This window comes from Cryptococcus depauperatus, chromosome 4 (genome assembly GCF_001720195.1).
Source record: "Cryptococcus depauperatus CBS 7841 chromosome 4, complete sequence".
In the NCBI taxonomy this organism is placed as follows: Eukaryota; Fungi; Basidiomycota; class Tremellomycetes; order Tremellales; family Cryptococcaceae; genus Cryptococcus; species Cryptococcus depauperatus.
Genome location: NC_089471.1, coordinates 1,781,690 through 1,795,458, shown reverse-complemented (window position 1 = coordinate 1,795,458; position 13,769 = coordinate 1,781,690). Strand labels below are relative to the sequence as shown.

The following is a 13,769-nucleotide window of genomic DNA, read 5'->3' as shown; positions in this document are numbered from 1 at the left end:
ATGTCAAGAATTATTCACTCATATAAAAACCCACATCCTACATTATTGTCCATATTAAGACAGTTTGAACAGTGTTATGAACCACTCAATAGTGGCGAATCAGCCCGCCGGCTTTTTCCTTCTCTCTTTTTCTTATTGGACAACTTGTCATATCCAATGGGATCTACAATCCCAATAAGGCCATGGTGTAACATAAGATCCTCAACCTCGTTCTCTGCTATGCCGGCTTCATCAGCCGGAAGCCAAATTATAGGAGACGGAGCAAGCATCTCTGGGGGATAAATTAAGCCTTTGGTATCGCTATTCTCATAAAGTAGGCGTTCAGGAGCTTCGATGTTTGATTCAACAAGTTGTAGCTTGGTATATGCTGCTCTTTCGGTCTGAAACATGTCGTCAATTGACTCAGTTCTTAATGGCAAAGGGCAATTCTGAGGAAGCCTTGAATAACCAGGCAAAAGAGCTGTCACTCTCCTTAACAAAGACAATTCTGATGGCCTGGAAGGCAGTGTAGCAACTTGAGACGATTCTTTCCCTTTTTGAAATGCTTTGACCTTATCCAATGCTCGACGGGTATTTGGGGCTAGACGTTTTCTTTGTGAGGGGAGATATTGGCTGCTAATTAGAATTTCCGACAAGATAACTGTTGCTCCTGCAACTCCCAAGCTGATGCCACCTAAAGCCCACTCATTTCTTGACAGTAATATGAGACCGTACAGTACGGGACCTAAGCTCAACACCCAGCCGAGTCTTCTCACAGTCCATAGAGCTGCTAGGGTCCCAATATGTCCGCCAGCAGAGTCGAGAAAAACGCGAGAAATCATGTATCGGCTAGCAATGAAGATAAGATATAGGAGTACCATAATTGGGATGGCCAGCAATGGGAATAGAAACATCAATGTAGACGCGTAGAAGACAGCCAGAAGGGCGGAAAGCATGGCGTAAGAAGGATTAAAGGAGGGCGGCTTTGACACTTCAACAGTTCATCAGTTCTCTTAATGGAAAATAATTCAAAGACAAGTTAGACCAACTTCTAAACTTTTGACGAGGCGTAATGGCCTTTCGCCTTTCCTTGAAACACCTCAACAGACGTTTACCCTGCAACAAGTACAATCCAGGTGCAACAAATGCCAAATTCAACAAAAGTACAAAGACAGGCCATGCTGAAGCCATCGTCAATCACTCAACTGAGATATTTTTAACTACCTTAAGACTCACCAGAGAAGACGGCGCCATCGCCTGTTCCCCTTGCTTTTTGGACGTTAAGGGCAAAGTTCTGTACCGCATATTGCAGAGCAATTATCAGTATAATCCAAATCACCATAACCGACAACTGAGAACAATGATCAAATTCGCCTAAAACTTTGTTGAAAGGATAACTTACCAGAAGCCAGAATGTTGCCTTGTACGCTAAAAGCTTTTGATGAGTTCTGCATGTACTATGCACTCTCTTGGAAAGACCTGAGTGGGTAATCAATTATCTGCACCCCTTTCGGTGTCACTTTCACTTACGTTCGATACCATAAACAGCCAGAGTTGTAGAAATAGTCAAAGTGATAGCTGGTACAAGCCCTTCCACTACTCCTGAACCGAATCCATCGCTTTTGGCGAGAGGTTTCAAAAAGCTAAGGTAGTGAGAGAACCCGGGAGCAGTGCCGACGCTCAAGCCAATGAATGGGATGCCTAATCTATATGAGCTTTCTCATCATTAGGCTGATCGCCAGCTTACAAATCATCGCTAAAATTATTCCAACAAACACGACCTCCACCCAAAAGGCGATTTCGCTTCTTCGACTATGCTTCTTGTTCAGATTGTGCCACAATATATCTTCTCTCGTCCTTGCTTCGATCAAAATGCTTCCTGGCATCCATTTGACGCCCCTGCCTACTAAGATCCAGCCGTTTACTCCTTCTTTCTGTCCATCTCCAACAACATACTCGAATTTCTGTCTTTGAAGTAAATCTATATCAGTATTGAGAGTCTTGAGGGAAGTACGATGTTCGCGCACGTTCATGCAATGCTTTGCGATGAGAGAAGGAGTCTCAGAATGTCGATGAGAAGGAGAAGGAGGCTCAAGGTCACTAGTCGAACGAGACTCTTTCTTTTGTGAGAGGCCATGACCAGCTCGTGATGAGCTCAATTCCCGAGACGTTGCAGCTTGAGGAGATTTCGTCATTGCAGTAAGACTGGCTTCCTCAGTGCGTTCAGGGACAGTTTTAGACAAGCTTCGACTCGAACTTGCATCTATATGAGTTCCTGGAAAGGTGCTCTCTTTCAAGGCAGAATTGACGTTTGAATCCGAATCCAGCATATTACTTTCCGAAGAAGTGGGAGGAGAGGGATCCAGAACATAATCTCCATTGTCATCAATTTTTACCCTTTGCCCAATTTCAAATTTGTTTGTTAACAGTACAGAGCTCTGGTTGACTTCATGGAATCTAGTACCAGTGTCTGTTGTAGTGATGGCCGAAGGGCGATTCAATTGTCGATCTGAATGAACATCTTCGACAGGGTTGACCTTGTAGAAGCCTATGAAGGAGATGTTTAGTTTTCGTAGCATAATGTTATCTACTGTACCTTTTGGTGCCAAAAAGTCGGACGGAAGTTCTTCTTTCTCTGTACCAGTATGTTTCGGCGGATAATTGTCCTAACAGACACATTATCATCTGAAAGCAATGACTGCCACTAGATCACTTACCTCAGCCCACCAAGAGGGTTTGATCCTGCCGTCGGCCGATTTGAAAGATTGTACATATTGGGTCTCTGCAAGCTCTAAAGCCATGAGAACCCTTTCACGCTCCTGTACTTTGTTTCTCAATTCAGACGTGTTTCTTCAAGGCGCCCTGGTCAGCGAACGCTTAAGTCATTTAAAGCACATGTAGCTTACGGGATAGCAAAGAGTCCAGATATTTCGATCTCAGCCACTTCATCTTCTTGCAAGCGCTCCTTGAAAGAAGTTTTCCACCAATCGTTAAGCCATCTCTTCAAACCTTCCTCCGAGACGCCAAGCCAACCTTGTGCTTTGCTTGCATGAATGAAAATCATATCAAGGCTCTGGCAGGTTTTCTCTTCAAATATCTTTTTGGATTTAGCTAGCTGAGAATATAATCGAATGATGACAAACAGTCCACCTCCGACCCAGAACACTGTCAAGAGTACTAAAATGATAATCAGACGAGTGCGAGCAGAACCAATTGCAGGTGCTATGGTTGATGGAAGATTTCTCCTATCAAGACTGGCCGCCATCCTCATCAAATAATTGTGTGTGGAGGCAGAGTCAGGACTTGGATCAAGGGCATCTAATAATCGAAGTAAAGACATGTCTGTGAGGGAGCCAAGACGTCCACCTAGTGAATTTAGTGGTGCTGTCTCTCTCACGCAAGGGACACCTGCAAGGATCATTATAAGAATGGCACCAAGTGATACGAGCGAACCAATGGCTGCAAGCTTCAATGCTAGAAACAGTAGATGAAGAACATTGTCTCCCTCCGATGGAGGAGTTTCTGGAGAGTTCAAGGGTGGTAAATGTAGAAACGGAAACAGAAAAATGAGCCATGACCATGAAGAAGGACGCGAGCTGAAATGACGGTCAGTCTTATACAACCGCAACAAAATGTAATCTTACGACGGAGGGACAAAATAGGAACGTGGGGAGAATACACTAGGTATCCGAGGTCTCAACAAAGCCCACAAGATCCATAGAATACCCCCAAGAATCACTCCTAATCCCAAGCCGGAGATTGCTCCCCAATCCTGCCAGTCCCATTCCCCAGCACAACTGTTGATGGATTCGAAAGCCGATATAGATGTAGGCCCGACTGACGATGTGGCGGTAACTTTTGAGGTTGAAATGATTGTGGTTGTGCCGCTTGCTTCCAAAGATGACATATCTGTGCTGCCTGAATTTGACATTGAGACCGCTGTTACAGTTGACGTCCCCAGTGTCATGACCGATGAATATGTCTTTGTTGCCACCCCTCCATTTGAAGTAGACACTGAATCAAGTGTAGTTATCGGAATCAGTTTTGATCTTGAGCTGTTCGGACTGTCCGTCTTAGCTACAGTGCTTGACACAGTGTTTCCCATTCCACTCAGCGATTTCAATATTCGTACACATTCGTCGGCAGATTCAAAGATACTGGCTGGAGGATTAACAGGTCCAGTTGAAGCTGCCTTGTCGTAAGACGTTTGCTCAGAAGTAAAGAACGGCTCCGTATACCAGTTTGGTTCCCAAGAAAGAGTCTGGCCAGCACAGACATAATAATGCCTTTTGGAGTGAGTGTGCAGTTGCCCTGGAGGCAATGTCGGAAGCTGGAGGCTCATTGTCGCCAGTGACAGATCAGAGACAGTATCCGTCGTGATATTCTGTTTCAATGCGAATCGTCTCCTGTCTTTTGTCAGCTTCAAATGTTACCAAGTCACAAGTTGCCCACCAGTAGTAATTGATGTCTTTTCCACCTCAAATCCTCATATCTGGTTTCTCTCCAGTGAGCGTACCACCATAGACATTTTTGATTGATGAAAAGGATGAAAACCAAGAAAAACCCAAATACAAAGAAAGAAGCAGAAACAAGAAAGAGAAAAAGAAGAAATTCGCCCAGTCCAGTCATGAAAGGAGTCTGAAATTTCGCAGACATCCTGGAGACAACGCACGGACCATCACACAGCTGCCGGACCAAATATTGACGCGCGGACCCACTTAGTCATAAATCTCCCTCATGTTGACGAAAACAGTATTTTCTCAAACATCATTTGCCGAAATCCTTCATGGCCATACAAATGCATAAATCCATCCCAAAAGCTATAGCCACATTACAAGTACAATCTGCGTCTCTTGTCAGCGGTAGCGCATAATCTCATAAAAGAAAACGTACGAAGGGTTGAAGACGACAGTATTGGGTCTTTCAAGCATCTCTAAACTTTTTGTAAACTTGTCTTCAAGTTCAGTGTTTCCAATGGCATGTGCAGCTTGGCCCATCTGACGGATAAGCTCTTGCAGACGTCTAAAGCATCGGATGATGGATCCCTCAAAGACGTCAGTCATCTATAGGTAGATATGTCAATGAAGAGGATTTGGATTGAGAAGCAAGAGTACGGACGTTACAGATATCAGCGAATTTGGCACCCTTGCACCATTGCAGCACCACATCCATCATTTCCACTTTGAAGCTTGCGACGTACTCGTCCTCCACCAACGCTATACCAGACTCGTTAGATACTTTGGCTATTCTCTTGGCTGTTTCTTGCAGTGTTCGCAATGGTGCGGCCAGATCTTCTTTTAATCTCACTTGTGCCTCGGACTGTATGGACACACTTTAGCAGCAAACAGCATACGGGACATTAAATAAACTTGCCTTTTCCTGAAACACAAAGCAACTCAACAAGGCAGCACACTGTTCAGGTGATAATGTTCCAAAAGTCCCTCCAAACATCATCTCTGTCAACATTAATTCGTCTCCAGTTGATATTTCACAAGCTACTCGTCCCTTCATTTCAACGACATCATTCGCTGTTGTGAATCCTAATCTTCTCAAGACCCTCTTTCGAGATTTGAGTTCTTCCAACTGAAGGATGTCGTGTACAGAGTTGATACGTTTCTTGAGGTTTTTCATGGTAGCGATAACTGTCTGTTTGCGGTCATAGAGGTCATATTGACGTGGAAGGTCGGGCGATTTTGTAATATCAAGAGATTGCAGGCGTTGTTCAAGAATAGCAATCTTCTTGACTAGATCCTTGAAAGACTTGTCTTCAATACCCATGCTTTTGATAGGATCCAGGAGAGGTGGGCCCTCAGGCATCCTCTTCTTGATTTCGCCAACTGCCCTGAATGCTATGTTTTTATCCTGGGCTCCTCGCAAGTCTTTGGGGAGATTGATACGGTATTGGCTAATGGCTTGAATGGTGGAAAGTGAACAGGCAATAATGGCGACTTCACCTTTATCTTCGACAATAGGCGGGGAAAGCTCAGAAACAGACCGATCCTTGGGTACAGAGCTACCAGAAGCAATTTTTGTGAGTATGTCCACAATGTATTGTTTTTGTGGAGGGTCTTGCTCAGTCCAGATGGGTGGACGGCCTCTTTGGTTCACTACCTTGTTAAAAGCAACAACAACACCCCAGCCAAAGTCTTTTTCACCATCTCGTATCTCAACCAGTCGCCCAGGCTGGAGAAATCGAAGGCAGTAAGCTGGATGACTGATCACAGCTTGGAAATCTTGACCTCTTTCCTTCAGCTGTTGTCGAAGCTCGTAGTATTCTTCAATTTCGTCCTCCCTCTCCACCACAATTCCGTCCCGCTCTTTCTCTGCCTCTTTCAATTCTAAGCCTTCATTAGTATCGTCTTACAGATAATGGCAAAAGATGCTCACGTTTTTCTAATAGAGGCACACTCATGGAATTTTGGAATTGAAAGAAGCAGCGCTCAAGCATGTACTCAGGACTGACACCTTCAACTCTCATCAAATTAATAATCATGTTGTAACCTAGATGGAAGGCCGAGTCAAGCCGATCAGCCTGACCTTTGACCATACCCTTTGCAGCATCTGAGTCGATCTTTTCGTCGCACATCATGATAACGATACCTCGTGCATCAAGACCTCGACGACCAGCTCGACCAGACATTTGAATATATTCCTTGTAACATGTTAGCTTGTAGACTCGCTCTATGTGCATGGGAACCTACTCCACCACTAAGGTTCCTAAACTCCTTACCATCAAACTTTCTCACGCTTGTAAATACCACAGTTTTCGCAGGCATGTTGAGACCAATAGAAAAAGTTTCCGTAGCAAATAGAGCCTTAATCAGGCCTTCTTGGAAAAGAATCTCAATAACTTCCTTAAGAATGGGCAACAAGCCACCATGATGAATACCAATGCCCCTTTTCAACAAGGGCAAAATCCCCTCAATTTGAGAAAGCTTTCGATCATCCTCGGAAAGTGACCCAATGGCGTTTTCAAAGACTTGCCCAACGGTAGTAGCTTCATCGGGACTGTTGAAATCGAATTTTTGCATTTGCATAGCGAGGTCCTCGCAATCACGCTTGGAAAAAGCAAAAATGATAACAGGGTTGAGATTTCGGCGCATAATGAGGGTTACAATTTTGTAAATATCAGACTTTTCGCCCTTGAGCGCACCACCTTTTCTTGTCTTCCCCTTCTTTCCCTTTCCAGAATTCGGATCAGCGGGATCTTCGCCTTGCCCCATTGCCAAGGCTGCCATGGCTTTTTGAAAATTGTCCTCTCTAAAGTTGCTCTTCTCGTCGACCACTAGATAGATGCCATCAGAACCAGCTGGGAAAAGATAGTGCTGTAGTGGGGTGGGTCGGAAATCCGTATACACAACGTGACATGGTTGCTCATGGGTTGAGCATATCCATTCTGCAAACTCCATGGAATTGGGAATGGTGGCAGAAAGGAAAACGTATCGAACTGAGTGTGGAAGAAGGATGATCGTCTCCTCCCAAACGACACCACGTTCTATGCAGTGGGTTAGAAAAACAAGAGCTTTATAAACCTCTACTCACCCTTATCCCGCATGTAATGAACCTCATCAAAAATAACCCAAGCAACTTCTCGCATGACTTCCGAACCCCGGTACAACATTGACCGTAGAATCTCTGTCGTCATCACAAGGCATGAAGCGCTAGGGTTGATTGTCACATCACCAGTCATCAATCCAACATCTCCAAATGTTTCCAAGAACTCTCGGTATTTCTGGTTTGACAATGCCTATCAATCTGTTCAGAATGGATTGCTTTATAAATAGATGGACACTCGCCTTAATAGGACTGGTATAGACTACCCTTCGACCTTCTTTTAGACAAGTAGCAATGGCAAATTCGGCTACAACTGTCTTGCCAGCAGACGTATGAGCAGAAACCAACACCGATTCGTTTCTTTCAATACAAGAAGTAGCTACAAACTGGAAAGGATCCAGCTCAAACTTGTAGGTACGGACAGGGGGATCGAAGCGTTTGTGTTGATTGATTGGGATATATGGGTACTGAGGAGGTACAGCCACTCTATGTCTAACCTGCAAAAACAGTCAAAAAAGTAGAGAGCACTTTTGCGTCAACTATACCTGATGAACGAGTTTCATCTTGCTTCCTGATTCACCAGAGGCGGTTTCCAAAATTTCCTTTGACGCTTCTACTTCTCTCTCTGCGATTACCTCATATTCGTCCTCTACTATAGGCTTCTCGTCATTTTTTTCATCCAACAGCTCCATAGGATCCTTGGCAGCACCGTTCTCGAGTGTTTCTATGGGATTGTCTTCATCGCCAGTATTGTCACCATCAATTCTGGCGGTTTTTGTAGATCGAGGAGATGGAGAAGAGTCCTTCTCTTTGGTACTCCTTTTTTTGATCTGCGGTTGCTGCCCTGACGGATCAAAACTGCCTTCTCCAGCACCATAATCTGCCATTCTGTCTTGTAATCGTTGTATTAACGATATATATTTAGTTACAATTTTTGAACTTGTACTCTCCCGGATTTATAAAGGTCACGTGACTTAGCTGGAGAAAATGGCATAAAGTGCGATGGGATCAAATTGCCACCTCTAGATAATTGTTGGACAATTTAGAAAAGTATAAATAAAAAATTAATCCTTTTTTTCAAAATATCAGAATCCTCAAACGTTTACAATGGCTATCTTTGGTTTATTTGGTTCTTCCGAGCCTGAATCTCAAGGACCATCTGCTTCTGCCGAGCTTTTTAACTCGACAACTTTTCGTTCGAATGTCACTCCTTCCCAACCAGAATCCACATCCTCTCTTCCCCAGCCTTCATCAGGAAAACCTACTCCTACTGGCCCTGCTCCATCTGCCTCTGCGCCAACAGCACTTGATGCCTTTGGAGGTTCGGCATTCGATCCAGCCAAGTTACACCCTTTGGCGGGTTTGAGCGAAAATTTGGACTTTTTGCAGTTGGATGAGGAGAAATTGAACGATCTTGAAGGCAGCGCAAGCGTACTTCCAAGCAGAGGATGGACAGATGATCTTTGTGTTGGCACAGGAACTATCTACCTATCTGGTATGGTTCTCTTTTACTTAACCTATATATGAAGGAAACTGATATCTGCTGAAAGGCTTGGTCCTTGGTGGTGCTTGGGGTTTTAAGGATGGCTTCTCTAGACCATTGGGAAACAACCCTCCTTTCAAACTTCGTCTGAATAGTATATTAAACGGATGTACTCGACGAGGAACTTTTGTGGGCAATTCTGTGGGTGTCTTGGGTAAGTTTCTGTTCATTTAAGCAGAGTTATTCTGACGGGTCTTATGCAATAGCTATCTTTTACAATCTATCCAACTCCTCGCTAGATGCTATTAGAGGAAAACATGATGCTTTCAACGCTATAACTGCAGCTGCAATAAGCGGCGCTATTTTCAAGTCCACTGGTAGGTTCTTTCGTCCTTTCCAAATTTATAGTACCCTGCCTATATTTTACATTGTATTAACCAACACCAATAGCTGGAATACGGCCCGCTCTTGTCGGTGCTGGTCTCATGACAGCTACTGCTGGCAGCTGGTCCGCCATCAAAGCTATTCTCAAATAGTTGAACATTTATGGATTGTGACGTCTGTCCCAAATATTCATCTACGTTATCCCACCGTTTTTCGCATTGCATCCTGGGGTTTGAGGCTCACATGCACATCTCTTTCTGTTTTCAGGTCATTTTCATCTTTGAAGCCACGTATGACGCCGTATATGCGCTGATCAACTCGCCCAATACCTGACGAGAAATCCCTCATCTTATTTACAATCCAGTCATCATTCTTCTCAATCCACTGCAAGAGATTTTCGAGTTGGAAAGACAAAATCAAAGCATTCTTCTATGAGACATTGGATTTCTGTCGGTTTTCAACATTACCATGACGTGTCATTTTGTGATCTTTATTATCCGAGTCATGACTTGCTACCGCCGGCAATTGATTATTTCCAGGACCATTTATTTTCTTCCTCCACTTTTTTCATTGAATCAACTTTTTCTTTATTCATCTTATTAAAAAAACCTCAATAGCCATTATAAACATCCCACAACCACTAAAAGACATGTCTAGTACCCCTTCTCCAGAGCGTAGTAGGACTCTTGGCGACCGCAAGGTCACTGGCGTACGTCTAATACCTGCTGGAGGCAAATCTATACGCTTACGCACGTTTTAACGATGTAGTACAACCCACTTATTCCTCCTGAGCTCCTCCGACATGATCTTCCAGTTCCCACTGCTGCTTCAAAAGCCATCTCTGCCGCTCGACGAAACACCTCTTCAATTATTAAGGGTACCGACCCCCTGTCTCGATTATTGGTGATCGTTGGTCCCTGTAGTATTCATGATGTTGAGCAAGCAAAAGAGTATGCATCTCGCCTGAGAAAGGAAGTTCAAGAAGGAAGGTGGCCTGGATTGGAAATTGTCATGAGAGTTTACTTGTCTGTTGTCTGTTTAAGTAAACGTTCTATGTGTTACTGATGGTCGCAATCTAGCGAAAAGCCTCGGACAACTGTTGGTTGGAAAGGTCTTATCAATGATCCTGATATTGACGGGACTTTCAAGATTAACAAAGGTTTGAGGATGGCTCGAGAATTGTTGTGCGATATCAACGAAATGGGAATGCCCGTTGGATGCGAGCTCCTCGACACGATCTCTCCACAATTTATCGCTGATCTCATCACTTGGGGTGCCATTGGTGCCCGAACAACCGAGTCACAGCTTCATCGGGAGCTTGCCTCTGGCGTCTCTTTTCCTATTGGTTTCAAGAACGGCACCGATGGTTCTGTTGGCGTTGCTATTGACGCTATGCAATCAGCCTCTCATCCTCATTGCTTTATGGGTATTAATTCTCAGGGTATGGCGAGCATTGTCAAGACTTCTGGTAATAGAGATTGCCATGTTATATTGAGAGGCGGTAATAGCGGTCCCAATTACTCGTACGTTCGAGTAGTAACTATGGAATACATTGAGATGCTGATTTAATGGTCAGTTCTGAGCACGTTCAAAAAGCATTGTCTGCCATGCGGGCCAAGAATCATGACACCTTTGCTTCCGTCATGGTCGACTGTTCCCACGGCAACTCTTCCAAAAACCACCTCAACCAACCCAAAGTTGCAGCCAATCTTGCTGAACAGATTGCTGCAGGTGAGACTGGTATAACTGGTATCATGTTCGAGAGCAATCTCAAGGGTGGGAAACAGAGTAGTGACAAGGGAAAAGATAATCTCGAGTATGGTGTTTCCATCACTGATGGTGAGTGTTCTTATTCATATAAAACGGCTTGGTTATTGATATAAACTACAGCTTGTGTTGATTGGGAGATGACTGTTGACATACTTGACAACCTCAATAAGGCCTCGCTTGCCCGAAGAGCTGTCGTTGGGACTAGGGAAGCCAATGGTCACTCTGAGTCCCCTGCAGTCTAAAGGCTGAAGACTGATATCAAAACACCAAGTATATCATAATATGTTCAATCATGATTATCAAAAGCATAAAGGTCTCGTGGGCCTCTAGGGTAATATCGTAGATCATGCAACCGTCTTGTGCATCACAACTGTGTTGCTCACTTTATTTATGCACTGAGCTAATCTTTGAGGGAGATATGGCCTTTGGGTACTTGACCCATATTGACATCCACGCCATCCTTGAACCATCGTTCATTTTGCGAAATTTTAATTGTGTTGCCACTCATTTGTCGACTCTTCATTCTGCCATCGTTGGCGAATACCTATCTTGATGTCAGTTGTGCCCAGACACAGATCAAAAACTTGCCCAATGCTCAATACCATATGTCCGATACCACTGACTGTTGAGATCGTCCTTTTCAGAGTACTCGTACCAAAACTCTACGGCACTGTATTTCACTCATTAGTCCAAGATTTTCTTGAATCTTACAATTGTATACATTTTGTTGTCGCTAAAAGCAAACAACTCTTTTCTCAAGCTGTAATTTCTCTCTTTTTGCCATTTTCTCGTCAAAAACGCCTCAATTTCGGCAGTGCCAGCGAAAAATTCATCGCGATTGCGCCAAACAGAGTCTGGCGTATAGGCTGGTGAAATCAGATGGGCTGTTTTGGTGTCTTGGCTAAACGGTCATTACGGACGGACGTGATCATAAACAAGGGATACAGACTCCATTTGTCTTGAGCCGCTTTAACTTTTCTTCATATTGGCCTAGTGATAAGCGTGTGTCTAAATCATAGTTCAAGAGGGACATACCTGTGAGCGGTTTCTGCAGTGAACGGGGGGAGAGGAGGAATGGTATTTGCTATACCCCTGGTGAGACTGGTCGACAGGATGGTAGACGATAGAGGCCTTGAAAGCGACAAAAAATTCGGCATTTTAGATAGAAATCTATTGGAGTAATGAATGAAGAAAGTTCACTTTTCAGAATTATTCATCTTTTTATATCTTGTTCAATTCCACTATAAAAGTCAACCTCCACATTAGTAAGTCGTGCCTAGTGATTTTAATATTTAATTTTTGGAGTTTTCCCAATAAACGACACTTTTCCGCAATATTCTTGAATATAACAGATTATGCAGCTGCGTTCGCGCCAACGCTGGCATTGAATGTGACAAGTATACATCCAATCTCCAAAACATGAGGCTGTGATATATGATATGGCTACAAACTACAAGAATGAATACAGATGACAAAGAAATGCGTTTGCTTGATCAAGAGTTGTAAAGACTTGATGATGGGGCGCTAAAGACTTGAAAGTCGAGCAAATCTGAAGCCGGGATCGTTTGCTTTGCATACAAAGACAAAAAGTTTGGGTTTGTGTTGAATGAAAACAAAAGAAGCGGCGCCGTATATTGGATACAAAGGTGACATCAGGGAAATGCTTCAAAGAGATGCTTCGGGGTCCACATGGGTTGGAGTGTCTGAGACTGCTTGAGATTCTTCAGAGGCGCACGAGTCGCCGCTGTAACGATCGGTACTATTGGAAAGACACTTGTCGCTTTCTTGAATTCTCGCTTGCTCTTGAAAGTTCTTGCTCTCGGCAGATAAATCTGTGGCATGGCTTTGGTCTTGACTCTGTTCGCGTTCCTTGTGGAAGCTTGAAGCTCTATTGTTTTCGTTACCTTTGCTAGTTTCGTTGCCGTCTTCCGAAAGCCAACATAGCGGACCGAGCTCTACTGTACTGGCCGTATCTATCCTCGATTCAAAGGGATCGTTGGGACAATCGTAATGTCGCGCAAGGTATACTGTACCAGTCCCATCGGAATTGGGTTGTTGAGGGTTTTGAGGGGTCTTATTAGAAGTCAAAAAGCTACTGATGCGTCTAGTCCAGTCCATAGCGGCAGGTGATACACGTGAAGTTGGCGTTGGAGATTGGTGAATGACATCCTCGACAACATGTTCCTTGGACATCATGCCGCTAAATTCGTGAGCCTCGCACGGGGAGTAGTCACTGCCAGTACGCTGGTGAATAGAAGGAGTTGCAGGGATAAGGTTGATGATGGGAGGCTGGCACCAGGTAAGACCAAGATAATTATCTATTCACTCACTGTTTTTAAGGAGCTCTTCCTTCTCCTCTCCTCGTCGTCAAATGGCGCTACACAATTCCAAAAACAAAAAGTCATTTCTGATACACTGATTATAATTATCAGCTTTTGAAATGGAAGTCAAGATTGAAAAGTGAGAAAAATTGTCAGTGAGAATTCCGTGACTTTACTCATTCAACGTCCAACGCACGGACCCACTCCGAGTCCACATATAAAAGCAGCTGTAATAATTTTGAAAATATCTTTTCTTAAGTTAAAAAAGATTATTTAAT

At 43.9% G+C, this 13,769-nt stretch overlaps 6 protein-coding genes across 6 annotated transcripts; 2 read left to right on the top strand and 4 right to left on the bottom strand.

Annotated features, from left to right (window-relative positions):
- Nucleotides 1-74: 74 nt before the first annotated feature.
- Nucleotides 75-4,321, bottom strand: L203_104010 (uncharacterized protein; the record flags this gene model as incomplete). Its single annotated transcript, XM_066213400.1, has 10 exons — nt 75-970; nt 1,029-1,160; nt 1,216-1,330; nt 1,382-1,458; nt 1,510-1,680; nt 1,727-2,527; nt 2,576-2,645; nt 2,697-2,829; nt 2,886-3,575; nt 3,624-4,321. The coding sequence occupies 10 exons, from the start codon at nt 4,319-4,321 to the stop codon at nt 75-77; spliced, it is 3,783 nt and encodes a 1,260-aa protein (XP_066069497.1).
- Nucleotides 4,322-4,810: 489 nt separating this feature from the next.
- Nucleotides 4,811-8,420, bottom strand: L203_104009 (uncharacterized protein; the record flags this gene model as incomplete). Its single annotated transcript, XM_066213399.1, has 9 exons — nt 4,811-4,823; nt 4,873-5,042; nt 5,098-5,298; nt 5,353-6,317; nt 6,367-6,631; nt 6,681-7,474; nt 7,522-7,726; nt 7,776-8,030; nt 8,079-8,420. The coding sequence occupies 9 exons, from the start codon at nt 8,418-8,420 to the stop codon at nt 4,811-4,813; spliced, it is 3,210 nt and encodes a 1,069-aa protein (XP_066069496.1).
- Nucleotides 8,421-8,640: 220 nt separating this feature from the next.
- Nucleotides 8,641-9,552, top strand: L203_104008 (uncharacterized protein; the record flags this gene model as incomplete). Its single annotated transcript, XM_066213398.1, has 4 exons — nt 8,641-9,028; nt 9,084-9,230; nt 9,283-9,393; nt 9,467-9,552. The coding sequence occupies 4 exons, from the start codon at nt 8,641-8,643 to the stop codon at nt 9,550-9,552; spliced, it is 732 nt and encodes a 243-aa protein (XP_066069495.1).
- Nucleotides 9,553-10,049: 497 nt separating this feature from the next.
- L203_104007 (3-deoxy-7-phosphoheptulonate synthase) lies at nt 10,050-11,412 on the top strand (the record flags this gene model as incomplete). Its single annotated transcript, XM_066213397.1, has 5 exons — nt 10,050-10,109; nt 10,169-10,425; nt 10,480-10,923; nt 10,977-11,239; nt 11,291-11,412. 5 exons carry the CDS (start codon nt 10,050-10,052, stop codon nt 11,410-11,412), a joined length of 1,146 nt encoding a protein of 381 aa, XP_066069494.1.
- A 158-nt stretch (nt 11,413-11,570) lies between these two features.
- On the bottom strand, nt 11,571-12,327 carry L203_104006 (uncharacterized protein; the record flags this gene model as incomplete). The annotated part of the gene is made up of 5 exons (XM_066213396.1): nt 11,571-11,714; nt 11,759-11,840; nt 11,892-12,066; nt 12,120-12,148; nt 12,206-12,327. 5 exons carry the CDS (start codon nt 12,325-12,327, stop codon nt 11,571-11,573), a joined length of 552 nt encoding a protein of 183 aa, XP_066069493.1.
- A 508-nt stretch (nt 12,328-12,835) lies between these two features.
- Nucleotides 12,836-13,366, bottom strand: L203_104005 (uncharacterized protein; the record flags this gene model as incomplete). Its single annotated transcript, XM_066213395.1, has 1 exon — nt 12,836-13,366. One exon carries the CDS (start codon nt 13,364-13,366, stop codon nt 12,836-12,838), a length of 531 nt encoding a protein of 176 aa, XP_066069492.1.
- Nucleotides 13,367-13,769: the final 403 nt, after the last annotated feature.